We start from the raw sequence: 19,707 nt of genomic DNA on the forward strand, positions 1-19,707 counted from the left end.
GGGCGGTGTGGTATCCGCTTAGAAAAATCTATATTAATAAGTGAGGGTTAGTATATTGGGTAGTGTTGTATCTGCTCTGGCTCAACTAAGTGATATAAGGTATTGCTTAGTGTGGAGATTAGCAGGCTAATCTCATTTTGTAAACTGTCTTTTACTTTTGCTTGGAGAAGATTAGTGAAAACAGTTTGAAAAGTCCTGTTGAGACAGGTCGTGGTTTTACTCCCTTGAGCAAGGAGGTTTTCACGTAAAGTTGCTTGTTCAATCTTTACTTTCAGCACTTATTTTACTTTTTGTTATTGTAACTATGCTGAGGACCTGGTCCCATCGAAACAAGTGGACGCATATTTTTAGTTATTGTTCTTGCTGAGTCAAAGGATTGGTCCTTGACTGATAAGTGGACGTATACATTCCAACAAGTGGTATCAGAGCAGGTGCTCTCTAGCTGGTTAACAACAAGAGAGATTCTTGTAGAAAGAATGGCTGCTCCACTGAGATGGCAAGAAGGTCGGTCTTCAACAAGGCCACCATTATTTGATAGTCTGCATTATTGGTGGTGGAAACATTGAATATTTGACTTCATAATGGCTGAAGGCTGTGAGCTGTGGGATGTTATTTGTGAGGGTCCCTATGTGCCATCTATAGAAGTAAAATATGGGGATGTCACAAGGGTTGTTGTCAAAACTCGACAGCAATATAATGAATTTAACAAACGGAAAATTGAGAAAAATCACAAGGCTAAGAAGTTCTTAATATGTGGAATCAGACCTAATGTATATAATATGATTTCTTCGTGCGAATCAGCTAAAGAATTTGGGATCTGCTGAGAACTACCTATGAGGAAGTTGAGGAAACAAGGGCAGATCTGATTGGGGATGCTGATCAGAAGGGAGATGCAGATAGGGATGGATCACTATCCTCCAAGGTGTCACAATGTGAGAATCTTGAAGTAGATGAGACAATGGACTATCTCACTCAAAATATTCAAAAACTTGTGAGTAAACATAGAGGTTCCATGAAGGAAGAAGCTCATAACAGCGCTATAAGCTCTAGTGACATGTGTTACAAGCATGATCAACCAGGTCACACCATGAGAGACTGTCATGTGCTTGAAGTTGATCAGAAGGAAGTAAAAGACCAAGAGGGGGACCAGGTCCGTGCCAGCAGTAGTAGCAGAAGAGAAACTTTTTTTCCAGACGGTAAAGAAGGAGATGATTGCATGGGAAGACTCCTCAAGTGTTTCAAATGACTCTGAGCACTCTGATGAAGCCTTTATGGCGAAATCTGATGATGAGGAAGATGAAGAAGAGGTAACTATTTCTAATCTTAAACAAAACTTGCATGTTTACTGTGTTAAGAAATTAAGAAGTCTAGCCGCTATTTTGATCGACTCTTTCATTGAGTTGACAACTGAAAATGATCTGATGAACAATAGCTTAGGTATCCTTCATGAAGAAAATAGCCTTGGTTGACCAAATGTATGCTGTGGAAGAACACGTGATAGTTCTAGAAGTTGAAAATCTAGAACTTAGGGAAAAATTAAAGTTGCTGAGTGAGAAATGTGGCAGCGGTAAGGGGGAGGCCAGCAGCTTGCAAATCGAGCTAGAAAGCAGTTTGAAAACTGCTGAAACAAAACTTGTTATGTCCTTGGAGAGAAATAATCAGTTAGAGAGGGACCTGGTCCTTCTCAAAGAAGAACTGAACAAATCTCTCAAGTGGACCAACTCCTCAAAATTGCTTGCAAAGCTTACCAGTCAAGGTCAAAATGATAGGAATGGGTTAGGAAATTCAAGCAAAAGTCCTTCTTACAATCTCCATGGCAAATATGTGTCCATGTCTGATAGTTTGTCGTGTCTCCATTATGGTCACGATGGTCACTTGAAGAAGGATTGTCCAGCTTGGAAAAGGACCCAAGATAACCTCTCAAAATATTCTAAATAGAGGAACAAGAAGAAGAAGGAACATGGTCAACAGAGCAACAAGCAAAAGAAGGGACTTGGTCAACAAAAGAACTGGCAGGAGAAGGGACCTGGTCGTGCTCCTGTTCCTAAGTTAAAAAAAATCAATTTGCCTCACTGGACAAGGAATTCTCTTATCACTCATTTATCTGCTTACTAGGAACTCCAACTAAAGTGGGTTCCCAAGGCTAACAAGTGATATGGTATTCTTGTGAGAAGAAGTAGCAGCAGTCAGTGTTGGTTCATGAATAGCGGATGCTCAAAGCACGTGACTGGGAAACTGAAAACTTCTTCTCTCTCAAGACACTTCAAGGTGGATGTGTCTCATTTGGCGATGGCAGAAAATGTATGTTTTTTTGTGAAGGTATGATTGGGAAAAAGTTTCAATGTTATGGATGCCTAGACAATTCATACTCTCATGGGCACTAACCTTAAGTTGAATGACGATGAACCTGGTTCATAGAATTCTTTTTTGTACAAAGGAATCACATTTGAGGGCTGCTAAGAGAATTCGAATACACTTGAAGAAAACAGGGACTTGGTTCTATTCTGTCCATCAGAAGACTTTTTGATTTGGAGGAACATGTGATGTTGAATATGCTGGGTATCGAGTTGATGGAAAGAGCACCTCAGGAGTGACTTATGTTAAAGGATGAACTCTCACTTATGGGGAACTAAAAGGCAGGATTCAATTGCTCTTTCAACAACTGAGGTAGAGAATGTGACAAGTGCAGCTTGATGTGGTCAAATATTGTGGATCAAGCAACAACTTGAACCTCTTAAAAATCTAGCTGAAATAATCAAACTGATGATGGAAATGCTAAAATCTTCTTGAATGGATCATACCTGAAGCAATCAACTCTCTCATAACTATGCAAAGGGAGCAGGTATCCTTGCTTTTCAGTTATGTATGTATTATCAAATTCAGTTTCATACCTTTTATAGGTATACACACATGGCAAAAGGGCAGAAGGAAAGGAGAGGTCAGGACAGATATAGGCAAATCACATTCAAACTTCAGAGAAGGACCTGATCCGTTCTCAAAGGTTAGCACTCTTAACATTGTAGTTTGAATTATGCATGTGAACCGTTACAATTGCCACATGTCTGTCATTCAGATATCTGATCGTTGTCCCATCTTTTGAATGCCTAAATGACACATTATTTCACACAATACACCCTTTCACTTTCTTTACACTTCATATTTCTTTTCAAATTCCCCTCCAAGATTAGAAACTTTTAAAACCCTCTTTTCTCCTCTCTCAAAAACACTTCAAATGGTCAAACTCTTTGTTCCTACTGGAAATTTTTATGATGAAGATGTTTTAAGTATGAAAAGGGACCAGGTCCACCAAACAAAAGGAAGATGTGGAAAAAATGATGTTCAAAAGGGGGAAGTTGATATTCTGAGAACTCAAAGTATTCTGAACAGGAGGGTGTCTGATTTAAAAAAAAATTGATATGGTTCCTCAATTATTGATCTGTTTATCTCGGAGGCTCTGAGTGTGTTTGATTTCATCAATCTTTCTAGCATGAGAAACTCAACCTTGCTTTGGATGCTATGATAGTTGCTATAGCTAACAGAGATACTGAAATGGCTAGCCTAAAGGCTCAACTTCTGAAACAGAACTATCCAGGGGACCAGGTTGAAAAAAAAAAACTAGCAGCCCTGAAAGTTCAACATGTAACCTAGGAAGCAAAGCATGCTGAACTTTAAAAAAAGCTTCTGAAAAATACCATGCTAAGAGATATGTTCTACTAATTCTATTCTTTCAATCCCTTGTCTCTAAGTCATCCCTTCTCTTCCTAACTTTCTAAGTCAGTCCTCATTCCTCTTTCTCTATCGAAACTGAGTGGAATTGTCATGGTTTTCATTTGTAATAATATTTGCAATGCTTTGATGGCTGATCTTTTATTTATGGATGAAAAATGCCTGGTTTCTACTGACTTGTCTCATTACTTTATGCATTTTTACTCATGCTCAGTGTTACCCAAGTGGCCATGAATTTGCTTGAACTGCATTTCTGTCAACTTGGTTTACTGCTTTAACCCTTTTTTATGATGTCAAAAGGGGGAAAATTGTTAAGGTATGAGATCAATGATGTTAGCTACATGGTCATAACGATAGAGGGAATAAGTGCTAGCTATTTGAAGAGGACATGGTCATGCCGATAGGGGGAATCAATGCTAGCTACTTGAAGAGGATGCGGTCATGCTGGTGCGGGGAAGAAGTTGAACAAGTTTGTCATCATAAAAAAGGGGGAAAATGCTATTTTGTTGATTTGACAAACTTTGGGGATAATAAAACTCCAGTTACCCAAAGAGTTCTTGTTGATAGGGGGAACTGGTGAATAAGTATGTTATCATAAAAAAAGGGGAAAATGTTAGTTCAAAGTTGATATGAGATGCTAGTTCGAAGCTGATATGAAGTTTTGATGATTTAACAAACTTATGGATCTAACAAGGAACCAAATCCTTGTTATTGGTACTGCTGATAGGCAAATGAATGAATAAACTCAGTTTGAGGAATATTTGTGTGTAATCATCAAAAAGGGGGAAAATGTTATATTCTAGGTGTTTTGATGATCCTCACAAATGCAGGGACCTAGTCCCTGGCAGAGTTCTCTCGTCCAGATTCAAATAGGGTACAGTTGTAAAGCTGTCATGTCAGGTGGTAGGTGAAAAGTGCAGTGTACTGCACCAATAGGAAGAGCAGACGAGATTGTTTTGTTGTAGTATCTCACAAATGTAGGGACCTGGTCCCTGACAGAGTTATCTCCATCATATTCAAATGGGGTACATCTGTAAAGTTGTTACGTCAGGTGGTAGGTGAGGCGCCAGTGTACTGAACCAATCAGAATGAAAGAGGGTGTTTGTCCAACGGGTAATAACTCTTTATAGTTGATATTTTCAACATGACAAACACCATATTAAAAATATTCATCCTAAGAAGGAAGTCAGACAACAAGCCTTTTCAAGAACCCACAAAGAAATTTGTAAGGGACCTGGTCCCTGCAAGACTGCGATATGAAAAGGTGACAAGACAACCGTCAGAAAAGCTGCCACCTCTGATACGGTAGGTGAGCAACTTTTCAGAACAATAGGCTTTCAGCCAATAGGGTTGTCTCAACGAGTTATTGTTGATTTTACATAGTCTCTTCCCAAAACACTCAAACTCGAGAGTTGGCAAACAAAAATTTGGATTTTCTCTGAAAATTCACAAGCTTGAAAAGAGAAGGCCATCTTCAAAGAAGAACACTGCTCATATCAACAAGGGACCAGATGGAGTGCTAAAGCATCTTGTTGTATCTAGAGTTTTGTGTCTTATGTGCTTACATTGTAAATTTGTTCCTATTCTATAAAGGATTCAGATATGTTGTTTCGTTTTCTAAAAAATCTAAATCGTCCAGAGGGTGGTGGTTTAGTAGGCAACATGTGTGTTGCTTAGTCAAATTCTAAATCATCTAGAGTTAGGTGGTTTAGTGAGCGGTGTGGTATTCACTTAGAAAAGTCTATATTAATCAGTGAGGGTTAGTATATTGGGTAGTGTTGTATCTGCTCTGGCTCAGCTAAGTGATAAGAGGTATTGCTTAGTGTGGAGATTAGCAAGCTAATCTCATTTTGTAAACTGTCTTTTACTTTTGCTTGGAGAAGATTAGTGAAAGCAGTTTGAAAAGTCCTGTTGAGACAGGTCGTGGTTTTACTCCCTTGAGTAAGGAGGTTTCCATGTAAAGTTGCTTGTTCAATCTTTACTTTCAACACTTATTTTACTTTTTGTTATTGTAACTGTGTTGAGGACCTGGTCCCATCGAAACAAGTGAATGCATATTTTTAGTTATTGTTCTTGCTGAGTCAAAGGACTGGTCCTTGACTGATAAGTGGACGTATACATTCCAACAAGAGTATAAAAAAGGAGACCAATATTCTCAACAGCGAAGAGAACACCATTGGGCAACATCATCACATATTCTCCAAACAAACTATAATCATACAACAGCCAACAGAGGGAAGTGGAGAATGAATTTTTCCTCATAATGTGTTCAACTCTTGAAAAAAGGACCTATAATGATAGCTATTCAATTCCATATACATTATCTATTTCACTAACAGTGAATAATCAAAAGATCAATGTGGATTAGGTTCGTAGAGTTTTTTGGTGTATTATGTCTATTATTATAACAACGCTTGTAGACCAACACACATGGATTCCTTATTGCATTTTCATATCATCTAGAGGCGTTGCTCAATCCCAAGCTCCTCAATCTATTTTTTGAGTATGAGATAGATGTTGCTCTTTTGTTCCTGGGTAAGCTTGCAAACCCCATCCCAAACAAGGTTTTGCAACAACCTTTTCAGATAGGGCATTTCATTAGTTAGCAATACAGTAAGGTTCAAATCCCTCTCTTTACTTTGATTACTTGATTTTTTTTCCTTGAAATTATGAAATTCTTTGTTCTTATTCTTAGCTAGATGTGTGAAATAGACCAAATCATTATGTCAACCTATGACTTGAGTTCCTCATCCTGTACAATACGTCCAAGAATGATAGCAAGGCAACTATAAGCTACTGAGCAGAGGGTATGCTCATTTTTCAGCAAAATACATTCTAAAGTTGACAAGGGTCGTATTTTTTTGTTGCTTCTACCATTTGGATAACAGAAATGGCATTCCTTCATTTTATTTGATTATAATTGTTCACTCTAAATGAACAAATTGAATTAAGCTCCTCGAAGTGGAACAATATTTTTTTATGGAGATCATCTATCTTGAAGACCCCATGACGTAAACTTGCTCAACATTAGCAACATGTATTGTTGTCTATTACTGTCAATTTCATTTGTTCTTCAGTTTCTCTTACTTTTCCCCCCCTCAACCAGCCTTCTATCTCTTTTGTACTCTCTTTCTCAATCTATTTCTATTTATGTTTCATTTGCTTCTGCTAAATTGAATACCAATCCTTCAACTTGAATCCCCAATTTGATCTTAGAAGACACGTTTTTGTACCTTTGCTTGCTGAATAAGGAATTTGCTTGCTGAATAAGGAATTTTCTGATTATTGAGTACGTTATTGTAGAATTTTGTTATTGCATGTTTCTAATTTGGTTTGATTTACTCATGGATGTTTGAAAATTCGTTTTCCCCTGCTTATTCTTCTCACTTCTCTATTTTTTGTTTGCCAAATTCACATTTTTTTGTGGTCTCAATATGTAGAGTATTTTGTTTCGCACTTCTTTAATTGTGCATTTTTTTTTTGCCTTTTTGAGTTGTTTGTTGTAGAATACTATGTGTGTTTTTTACCATTAACTCTATTTTTCATTTTTTGCACAATAATTTTTGGTTATTCCTGCAGGAATTCTATTGTGAAATATGTAGTCCCGGCTCATTTTGGATGATATTTTCAGCTTTGCTAAACACTTCGAATGTTATGCATTTATAGGTATTTCTCACAACTGTGTATCAAGTAAAAATGATCTTTTGCTATATTCATTTTCCCGTTTTCATGCAAAGCTTATAAGCATATGCCTTCAACTTAGATTTTGTTAGGAGTGATTCTCTCTACTAATTGTTGTATATCCCCAATCTCCATTTGTACGAGTAAATTTTATCATTATTTGGGATATAAAGTTATAAACTATGTATTAATATTATTTTGGACGTCTCACATTTATAGGGGATACGTTGATGATAGCAGTATGTGGTACTATAAGGTTCCTATTTAACTCTTGCCTCTTTTACTTGAAATTAATTTTTTCATTCAGATTTTGTTAAGTGATGAATTAGTATGATGTCTCTGTTTTTGAACCTGAAATTTCCTTTTTTGGCCAAGTAGACTGGGGCGTTGAAATCTTGATTTTGTTGTCCAATTCTATGTCAACTTAGGTTAGAAAAAGTAGTTTCAAACTATGGGCAAAAAAGTAACTTATAAGTTAAAAGTGAAATGTTATAAGTTGGGATTTTTCAAAACCAAAAAATAGCTTAAAATTCAAGTCATTAAAAGTAAGTCAATTCAAACATCCACTTAATTAGGTATTTTTAGTTTGTTGTCTCAAGGCCATATCCACCGGTAAATTCTTTCAAAGAACACTGGAAGATAACATGTTTCCAAATTTTCAAATCAACTGTTGAATCAGATGGTTAAATTTCCTAAATTGACAATTGAAAGAGGTCAGTCCACCTAATTTTCTCAAAATACGTTGTAATTTATACAGTAACTCCATTCAAGTTAAATTTATCTAAATACAAGTTTCCTTTAATATATTTTGCAAATTGTTTGATTGCTTGCAACGAAATTGTCATTGAATTGATTATCAAAAGATCAAATTGCAAGATAATAGCCTCTAGCTATTTGAATGGTGTAAATCCTACTAAAGAGACTTCGTAATTTGATAATAAACCTACAATATGCAACTTATATTACAGATATTGCTCCTGTTTCCTATGTTATCTCCATATCTAAACGTAGCTAAGAAACTCGCGGACAGAGGATTCTTGATTTACTTCTGTTCAACGCCGATAAATCTCAAATCCACCATCAACAAAATCCCCGAAAAGTATGCTGATTTGATTCAGCTTATCGAACTTCACTTACCAGAATTACCTGAACTTCCTCCTCATTACCATACGATTAATGGTCTCCCACCCAATCTCAACTACTTCCTTCAAAAAGCCCTGAAAATGTCCAAACCAAACTTCTCGAAAATCTTGGAAAATCTGAAATCTGATTTGATAATTTATGACATATTGCAGCAATGGGCTGAACGTGTCGCCAATGAACACAACACTCCAGCAGTTAAGCTCCTAACTTCCGGTGCAGCTGTGTTTTTATATTTTTTCAACTTACTGAAGAAACCAAAGGTTGAATTCCCTTTCCCTGCTATTTATCTCAGGAAAATTGAGCAAGTAAGATTGAGTGAAAGGTTGTCAAAATCTAATAAAGAGAAAGAACCTGATGATGGGGATTTTCTAGCTGATGGAAATATGCAAATCATGTTGATGAGTACTTCTAGAACTATAGAAGCCAAATATATCGATTATTGCACTGAATTGAGCAATTGAAAAGTTGTTCCAGTTGGTCCACCAGTCCTAGATCCAATCACTAATGACGTGAACGACATGGAACTTATAGAATGGCTAGGAACAAAAGATGAGAATTCAACTGTATTTGTCTCCTTTGGGAGTGAGTATTTCTTGTCAAAAGAAGATATGGAAGAAGCTAAGTAGCTTCCGGGTTGGAGTTAAGTAATGTTAATTTCATATGGGTTGCAAAATTTCCAAAAGGCGAAGAGCAAAATATTGAAGATGCATTACCAAAAAGTTTTCTTGAAAGAATTGGAGAAAGGGGAAGAGTTTTGGACAAATTTGCACCACAACCAAGAAATCTAAATCATCCAAGTACCGGAGGATTTATAAGTCATTGTGGTTGGAATTCAGCAATGGAAATTATAGATTTTGGGGTTCCTATAGTTGCCATGCCTATGCATCTTGATCAACAAAATGAATGCTAGGTTTGATCGTAGAATTGGGAGTCGCAGTGGAAAATGTTAGAGATGATGATGGGAAAATTCACAGAGGAGAAATCGCGGAAACTCTTAAAGGTGTCATAACAGGAAAACAGGGGGAAAATTGAGGGCTAAAGTGAGAGATATTAGTAAGAATTTAAAATATATAAGAGATGAAGAGGTGGATGCTGTTGCTCAAGAGCTAATTTAACTTTGTAGGAATACTAATAAGGGAATCTTATGATTCAATTAACAAAATAATATTGTATGCGCGGTGTTTTTGTTTGTCTTCAAAATATATTGAGGTTGAAATAATGAGAAAAACATAGAACACCATGTAGGATTAAAATTTCCTTGTAGGATGGCACGTAGGATGCGTGTGTCTATTTGTTCAACTTTATACAAGTTTAAGTTTCTATGCATAAATATGAGTTGAGGCCAAGTTAAAGGGCATATATATATATGTATTATGCCTTTAATATAACTAGTACAACAATAACAACACCATTCTTTGCCCCAAACATTGTTGGGTCGGGTATGTTTGTTTCACATAAACATTACATCAACTATAATCAATCAGCATGAATGTCTACCTCAACGGAATAATTATCTAACAAAGCTATTGAATCAGACGAAAATGTCGTAGAACTTCCCATGATCCGATGGACAATCGGCTGAGATTGAAGAGGCAGAGGAGGTACTTGTAGCACTTCAACTTCGCCTTCAAGCATTTCTACTACTTTACTCATTGAAGGGTGTTGTATCGGATTTGTTTGTATACACCATAATGCAACTAAACTCAGCTTTCTAGCCATCTTCTTTTCATCATCATTCGCTTCTTCATCCATCACAATCTCTTTCCCCTTGTTGAACTTATCGTAAATATACTAAGGAAAGTATTGGCTGGAATTCTCTTCATTTGCAACTTCATTTCTCTTTAAGTCCAACATTTCCATTAGCAGCATTCCGAAGCTATAAACATCAGCTTTGTACGAGATTGCTCCAATGCTTCTGCTGATCAACTCTGGAGCAACATATCCAATCGTTCCACAAGCAGCTGTAAGAGTCACAATTCTCTTATCTGTTGGATATAATTTTGCAAGCCCACAGTCAGAAATCTTTGGAATGAAATTCTCATCCAAAAGAATGTTGTGTGGCTTGATGTCAAAATGCAATATTCGTACATCACATCCTCGATGCAAATACCCAATTCCACGAGCCACTCCAAGAATAATGTCATACTTCCTCTGCCAACTTAACAGAGGACTTCCTTCTTGACTGGTGCTGATGTACTTATCAAGTGATCCATTGGGCATGAAGTCGTAAACAAGAGCACACTTTGTTCCCTCAACGCAATACCCCACGAGTCCAACCACATTGACATGATGAATCCTTCCGATGGTAGTTACTTCATTCATGAAATCTTGCCCATCAGCTTTAGGCTTGCTCAACATCTTCACTGCTACATCCCTTCCACTTTGAAGCTTTCCTTTGTACACACTTCCGTAACCTCCCTCGCCTAATTTCTCTTTGAATCCTCTTGTCATTCTCTTTATGTTGGAGTAATTATATCTGATTGGCATGAAATTGTTTTGTGTTTGCAAAAAGCCTTCAATTGTATCATACATTGACAAATGCCTCCTTTTGAATTTGTACACCAGAAATGCAATTACTAACGGAAGGCCGATCACAAATTTTGCTCCCGAATACACTGCACGTTTGAGAAGTCATAACGAACCATAGAGATGATAAAACACATGATCAATGGAATGTTAACTGTGTCCATCCAAATAACATATAGATTGCTAAAGGGATATATAGGAGCTTACTCATGAAAAGTGGAGGTAGCAATAGACTGATCACTGATTAGATTAAAGTGCAAATATTTTAGAACGAGAGATCAATGGAGAATTAAAAGTATATGTAGATAAAAGCCTTGAGTCCTCACCATAATGGAATGGAATAGCACCTACAAAGACGTGAAAAAAATTAAATTGTAGTGAGTGAAAGCTGAGAATATAATTAAATAATAAAAGTGTGCTCTCTCTAACAACTTAAGCTTTTAGATGAAATTGTCACATATTTCAACAGTGAATCCATTGTTTTCCTAGTTTCTTACGTATAGAGGATGGAAAATAATGTTACCCAACGAAGAATAAGAAAACTCAAATCCGTTGAGGATTGCTTGATGAATATCAGAAAGGGAAATGTTGTTAATATTAGGCCATGAGGTGAAACTTATAAACTCTGCTTTGCATCCATCACTCACTTCAGAGACATTCATTTCTCCAATCTTTAAATAAGTGTATCTGCTTATTTTGCAGCCACTAATTTCCACAAATGTCGAATCATTAACAGCAAGTGGACAGTTGAACATGAAAATGGGCGCGACTCTACGCTCTGATGCATAATAGTATGACCTGAAGAAATTACTGTGTTGGTTAAAGGTAAGCTTAGAAGGTATGAGAGAACATAGATCATCTTGTGTTTGTAAAGTCGGATCTACCACGTGAATTGTCCGATTAGCATAGTCGATGCCTTGAACGAGCAACTTCTTGGAGGATAACCATATAACTGTTTGGTTACCTTCACAAGCTAATTCAAATCCTGAAAAACGACAGTGTTTTGGATCGGTGTTTAAATGAAAAGGGTGTCTTATGTTACGGATATGGCCACAAGCAGAATCAGGACAGTTGTTCTTCCAAGCATTGGATGTTTGCAGAAGGATGATTTGAAGGATTAATGTAAAGTATTTAAGCTGAGAGTTTCCTTTAGACATTTGTGTATTACTCAGGTTCAGCTGAGACTTCACAATTATTGTTGTTATGATATAGAAGAGTAAATGCAATTATTGAAGCTTTGTGGACTTTTCATTACCAATATTATTCCTTTGGGTCCCAATACAATGGAAGACTTGTGTTTGGTCCTTGATGGGAAAGTTGCAAGTTGATGAAGGGCCCTCAAGAGGAAGACTTTTGACAGTTTACCAATTTATTAGTGAGGGAGATGGAAATGTCATGTTTCCCCCATATGCCAAACACACAGTGTATTTGTGTTGCACGGTTGTGACTTTATATATTTATTTATAGGCATAATATATAAATATGTCTTTTAACTTGGCCTCATTTTATATTGGCATAATACATAAACATGACCCTTAACTTGACGTCATCTGGCAACTATGACCTTTATCTTTGAGTGTGCACAAGTAGACACTTAAACTTATATAAAATTGAACTAATATATAGATATATTTGTATGGCATCCTACATGACAGTTTTGTGTCCTACGAGGCGTTCTATGTGTATTATGTCACGTAAGACGTGTGTCTACTTGTTCAATTTTATATATGTTTAAGTGTCTACTTGTGCACACTCAAAGTTGAACGACATAGATGTCAGTTGAAACCAAACTAAAGGGCATATTTATGTATTATGCCCTATTTTTTATTTTGTACTTTATGAGTATGAATTTTTTATTGTCACCGATTTATACTTTTGGTTCGATATTATAACTTAGGACTTTGTAGGAAATCGCTAACTACTGACTATACGTTTTCTTCTATAATATCAATTAGGCATAACAAATAAATAGGATTCTTAACTTGGCTTCAAATTTTAACTTTGACCTTAAACTTTCAAAGTGCATAAAGAGACACTTTAACTATCCAACTCTTAAATAAAAAAACACTTGAATAGTGCAGCCCAAACACATGAAATGCAGACACTCCAATGTTGATTAATGAGTCACTCAATGGCTGCCAACTAATTAAAAAATTTGCACGTAGATATTAGAATTAAATAAAAAAAACTAAATTAATATTCAAATTAAGACAAGGGTGAAAGACTGTTCCATTTTACCCTGTTTCTCTCTCAAATTGCAAGCCCCTAACTGGGGATTTACAACCAAAATCGTGAATCAAGGGAAAAATCGTTCAAGATTTATGCTAAAAGTTCATATAGTCTAATGTTTATCTGTTCATCTCCCTCAATTTAGTCCAGGTATGTTTAATTTTGCCCTTTTGAAAGTTAATTTTTGATAGAAGGTAGAATCTTTGCTTAAATTTGAAATGTTTGCAGACCAACGACCTGTATTGTTGCGGACTAAGAAATCTTCAATTATAGTTCTTTTCCCACAATGACAAAAAAATTAGAAGCCATTTGCACTAAAAACGAGTAGAAAACGTGCTAAAGAGAGAAAATAAAGCTTGATTTGAAAGAAGAGGGAAAAAATGAGATTTTGATTAGAAAATATAAAGATATATGTAAAAGGGATTCATTAAGGGTATAATTGTCATTTCAACATATTTTTTTACTATTGTAGGCCTCGAAATTTACTCCGAACGCGCACAGATTGAGTGTATATCATGTGTTTTGCAATTTATATATATGCATTTAAAAGACGCATAATTCAAATCAAAATCTAGGTTGATTAATTCAAGTTGATGAGCGTAACACCTAAAATCATCAAATTTTGAATTTACATCTACCCCACATTATACCTGCTAAAGAAGTTGTTCCCGATAAAACTTATGTTCAAGAAAATGTTTTCAAAGTAAAAATAGTAGGACAGCTAAAGATGCTACTAAAACAATATTAATAGTAAAGATAAGGAGAAGAGAAAATAAAGGTCATTTTTCCATCAAACGCGGTCGGACAAAAAAGAAAATCTAACCATTAAGCATATATAATTTTTATAATATGCAGATTTAACGCATGCATTAGCTTCAAATGAGACTTTATTGGGTACAACAACAACGAGAACTTATAGCACATGATCCATATTAAAACCCTCGACCTTTGCAGTCAAACATGCAATCCTCCTTTCTAAACTCATCCGTGCATTTCTTAAAGCAAAATTCTCTACCTCCATCATTTGTTGATGCACCTATCATTGAGAAAAAATTGATTTACAAATTTTTAAAAAGAAGATAAATTAACATGCAAAAGTAAAAATATAAGTATGTTATGTGATTTACCAAGAGGATTTGATGCAATTGAAAATGGAACAATTAAGAGAAGGAAAACAATCAAAAACTTGGGAAACTCCATTTGAGGCTTATATTCTTCTTGACTGATATATGCTTAGAGTATAAAACTTGGTATCAAAATAGAAAAAGAAGTAGTTGTTTATAAAGGGATGAAATAAGTAGATACACATAAATTCTTTTGTATAGATAAAAGGGCATTTAATATTTTGGGAGGAGGAAACGCAAGACTCATTAATTTGCAATTAATGAAGGTCTTAATATTAATTATTTAGTTCTTGATTATTAAATCTGTTTATTTTCACGGTCTGAATCTTAATCATTAAGTGTATTTGTTTTTCTTATTTTGTAACTATTTAATGAGTTAATGATTAAGATCTATGACAAGTCTTAATATCATTAAAATATCTATTTAAGAATTTCTTCAAAGATGACACAGTTCACGGCAGAGATAGAAATTTTATTAAGGGTGTCCAAGAATAATGGTGTATGGCTATCAAAATAAAACAAAAAAATATTGTGTATGTCAAACTTTAAATATATATCCTTTAAATGTAGAATTTGACATATATATACAATGTAATTTTCCGATGAAGATTGTCTAGTTGGACACCTTTGGATGGTTGTAGCCACGCCACTACCCATAACAACCATTTCAACCACAACTACCAACACCATCAATAACAATCCTTAACCCAACCACAACCATCACTATCTTTAATCACCAAAATCAATAGTCATTACCACTAATCATTATTTGTAATCATCATCACCAATCATTATTACATCGACTACGTAACACCTTAGATTCGAGAAAGGCTAGAAAGAGGTCAAGCAGGAAAAAAGTGGACCATGAAACCCTCCACGGAGCCCTAGACGGACCGTGAATAGGATCACGGTCCGTTAATGGGCTCGTGGTAGGTTTCTAGATTCTGTCGGGGCAGGCTTCACCTTGACGGACGCCCAGATGGCCCATGGTGATGATGACGGGTCATCAAAGGGGTCTTCAAGTGGCCTAAATCAGAAGGGGTCCCCCCTAGTCACTGGTCAAGGACCACATGCGTCTAAACGACCCACAAAGCCCCACACGGACCATGAAGTCATCCGTGAAGGAGGTTTATCAGACTTAGAGTTTAGGGTCAACTTCAAACAATCATATCTTTTAGTACATAAAGAATTAGGTGACCTATAACCTAACAAATTAAAGATATATGAGTCCTTTTTCCAACGCCACCGAGTTTGCCTAATTCCAAGCTCGGAGTAAAAATTTATGCCTAAACTAGTGAAGCCATGTCGAGCAGAATTTCTTCATGGCCCATCTCTTGATGACCCATCTAGGCCTTCCAGTGAGTCAATTCGGCAATTTTAAGTCAGGGGCTTTTGGGTCTTTTCTCAATTGTTTTAACTCAATAATACGTCATTTTGCCTTCTACCCAAAGCCCTATATAATTATTTTAAACCCCCAAATCACCCAAACTCAATTTACTTATTCACTTTAATAAGTTAACAAAAATTTATCTTTTTTTCAATACCAGCATTAGCATTAAATAACTATATAAAAGTAGTAGTGATCAAATTTAAATTTCAAATCATAAGTAATAAAATTAATTCAATACAAAAAACTCTAATAAAGATTTTTTCAAGGGAAGTGCTAATTTAATTTGTTAATTCAACATGGATGAATGTATGAAGAGAAAAGATTCAAATATGTCATCAAACTTTGAGAAAAGATTCAGCTAAAAGTTTAATTTATTTATATTATTTCAGTTAACAAATAATTGCATGAATATAAACTTTTTCTCAAACAGAATGAATGCATTGGATTCATAACATTATCATTTCCCTACAATGAATTTTGCCGTATACATATATACCAATTCTTAATAATTCATGTACCAATTAAATGAAGTCTTCAATTCTTGTATTTGAAAAGACACTTTGTAAACTATAAGTAGATGATCATTCTCATGTGAAGAAAATAACTACAATATTTAAAGACATTTAAATAAAATAATCTCCATATCTCTAATCTATATTCATTATTTTATATTGCTTATATTTTATAAGAGCTAATTGAATATTAGCTTATTTCACATGCATCATCTATGGGTGACGGTTAAAATGTTGGCTAATATATGCAAATCTTTAATGATTTATTTTAGATAGATTTAAGTCTCAAATATATTTCCCCCTCGTGATTTTTTTTTTTAAAAAGAGTCTTTTGTCATGTTGCTGGAATTATTGTGATACAATATTAAAGGCGGCTCCAAAAGCTAAAAAGAACAGTAGCCTTAAGATTTTTTTATTTTTTTTGCAATAATAAATCAAAGGTATTTTTCTCAAAATATATTAAGTATTATTTATAAAAAATGTAATTTTATAATTGTAAAAATAATTATTACAAATTTAAAATACTATCTCTCAAAAAAATTAAAAATTGACTATAATAAATTTCATTAAAAATAAAATAAATTTTAAAATTTTAATCGAATTTAACTATTATAGATTTATAGTGCATGCCTGTCAGGCAGGAGTAATAAATGATTGCTCATAAATATCTTATTTCATTGAAAACGCCCTCTTATACATATACCTATGACTGACTATATACGGACGGAAAATGTCTTTTATCTTGTGAGAGGGAAAAAAAAAGAGAAATTATATCCCAAGAACGTGAATTTATGTAGTATTTTATATAGATATTATGGATGAGTTAATTGTTTATGTATAAATTATTTAAGTATTACTTATTTGATATTCTAATTTCTATTACGCATATATAATATATAAATATCCGCATAATTTATACTTGTATTAATCGTGCGAATTTCGAAATTATCAAGCAAACATCGTATTAATTTTATACAGAAAAAATGGTCAAATGACCCCCAATTTATTACCGGATTTCCAACTACACACTTGTACTTCACAGGGGTTCTATTACACCCCTGAGCTATTTCAAAGTATAATTATTTCCTCCCTGAAATGTCATTTGTGGTGGAATACATGCACCTGACACATGTATTTCACCATTTAATAATTTCTTTTGTTTAAAAAAGTTCTCCTCCTTCCTCTTCCTTTCTTTCTCAATCATTTCTCAATCCTAACTATGATAAAACACCATTTTTTGCCTCAATAAATTTCTAAATCTCTAACAATTATAAAAATGAAAATTTAAGTCGTCTTTTCATCTACTCAGAATCTCTAGAGCCTAGAAGATAGTGGTCCTAATCAAATCTTTCATCAAACCAATTCAACAATTTTTTCAGATTTTTTTACATTTCGTTCGATTTTCTTCCTTAGACAATTTCAGATACACATTAAATGGGTCATGAACATTCGGTCGACAGCTCAAAATCATCGCGGATGAGAAGACCAATTTGTATCACCAATTTGAGAAACCTCTCCCTTTCTCTTCCCCATTCTTTATTCTTACTCCCTCTAAAATTTTCGTGATTAATTTATAAGTTGAGTTTTTTATTTTGATTCTTCATTGGTTTTAGGAGAACATGTAGGATCCTTCTTTTAAAACGTAGAAAAGATTGTTTTGTTTTAGTTCCATTTAATTAGTTTGAAAATACTTTTTTTAAATATACAATTACTTCACTTTGATTTTGTTACTCTTGATCCACGACTTAAAAAAATAATAATTAATGGGTATATTTTTTAAAAAATAATTAATTTGTTAGATATGTTCTAAATAAGTCTATTGAAAAAATATTTATTCATATAATGCATTAGTTACGTTGTTGATAGTTTTTATACCAAACATCCATTGAAAAAGCTTCAACAATGATAATGGTGAAAAAGGTATAGTTGTATAGATAAATAAGAAGAAAAAAAGAAAATTAGAAAAAAAAAACGGAAACAAAAAAAATAAAAAATAGGCAACTCACTCTCTCAAAGAGAGTGAAATACACTCTGTATGTCAGCTCAACACTTAAGAGGTTATTTATTCAATTTTAAAATAGTTCAGGGGGATAATAGGACTCCCGCGAAGAATAGGTGTGTAGTTGGAAATCCGGTAATAGGTTGGGGGGTTATTTGGCCATTTTCTCATTTTATAAATGATTATCTTATTTTTTTTGTATCTACCTATCAAACATCATATAAATTATACAAAAATTCATACATAAATAATTAATTTCTTATCCAATCATCAAACTATGCCTACTAAGTGGCACACATTCACAAATTTGAACGTCAAATTCATCTACAAGTAGCAAAAAAAAGATATTTAAAGATAATTCATGAGTGAGCGCTATATTAACTCACTTACAATTTTGGGCCAAGACTAAAGCTTTACTATTACACAAAAATTTTAGAAAATGATATTGATATTTATAGAGGAAAAGACATAAATTTAATTATCGTATCTCATTGGTTTAAACTAGCTTTAAATTAAAAAGAGATTTTGAATTCAATACTATTTAATCACAATTTTAAACATGAGTATGTCATATTTTGCAAAAACATGCTTCAATTGAGATTTGCACCTCCAATAGTAAAGTCAACTGATGAACCTACGCACCAATAGGTAACTTTTGTCAAGTAGCGTCAATTTGTTAAATGTATATCTTTATGCACATAGTATTAGTATATACTCCCTCCGTCCCATATTATAAGTTACCTTTTCTAGTTGCACTTACATTAAGAAATAAAGTAATTTTACCCTTATGCCCATATTTAATATTTGCTTATGACAACTTTGTAATAAATGATGAAATGTTAGATTTTAAAATATAAATGCATTTGGATGACTATTTAAATTTTACTTTTTGGAGCCAAATTTTTTCACCAATTGATCCAAAAAATTTAAAAAATCAAGTTTTTCCCACCTCAATTTTCCTATATATTTTGTGTAAAATGTTTTTTTATATTTTTATATATAAATTCTTAAAGCAAACATGACAACATCACAAAATATTCAATTTTCATTACTTCAAATTGATCTAAATTTTCCTGCTGAATCTGATGTTATTGATAATGAAATTAGACGACAAATGAATTTTAGTTCTAGTTTGACAAATCATTTGTTTTTTTATTTAAATGGTGCATAACTCCTTTATTTGGATCTTGATTTTTCTCAATTTGGCCTTCACATGTTTTGGTTGAGTCTTCTATTTTTACATCCTTTGAACTTTTTGAAAAGGGAAAATGCATAAGTACCCCCCCCAGCCTATGCCCAAAATCCCTGAGACACACCTAACCTTTATTAAGGTCCTATTACCCCCCCCCCCCCCCCAAACTTATTTTTTAATTAATT

The 19,707-nt window shown here is 34.2% G+C and overlaps 2 protein-coding genes and 2 pseudogenes across 2 annotated transcripts in view; 1 reads left to right on the plus strand and 3 right to left on the minus strand.

Moving 5' to 3' along the window:
* LOC125841724 (3-ketoacyl-CoA synthase 11-like) overlaps positions 1-19,707 on the minus strand; it is a 303,969-nt gene that overhangs the window by 232,137 nt on the left and 52,125 nt on the right. The window lies entirely within an intron of this gene.
* On the plus strand, positions 582-9,698 carry LOC125843000 (beta-D-glucosyl crocetin beta-1,6-glucosyltransferase-like; annotated as a pseudogene).
* Positions 10,027-11,178, minus strand: LOC125843001 (rust resistance kinase Lr10-like; annotated as a pseudogene).
* LOC125843002 (uncharacterized) lies at positions 11,326-12,233 on the minus strand. The gene is made up of 2 exons (XM_049522259.1): positions 11,600-12,233; positions 11,326-11,423 (listed from the first exon to the last, which is right to left on the minus strand). The coding sequence occupies exons 1-2, from the start codon at positions 12,231-12,233 to the stop codon at positions 11,326-11,328; spliced, it is 732 nt and encodes a 243-aa protein (XP_049378216.1).

The sequence above is a fragment of the Solanum stenotomum genome, chromosome 10 (assembly GCF_019186545.1).
Source record: "Solanum stenotomum isolate F172 chromosome 10, ASM1918654v1, whole genome shotgun sequence".
NCBI classification, from domain to species: Eukaryota; Viridiplantae; Streptophyta; class Magnoliopsida; order Solanales; family Solanaceae; genus Solanum; species Solanum stenotomum.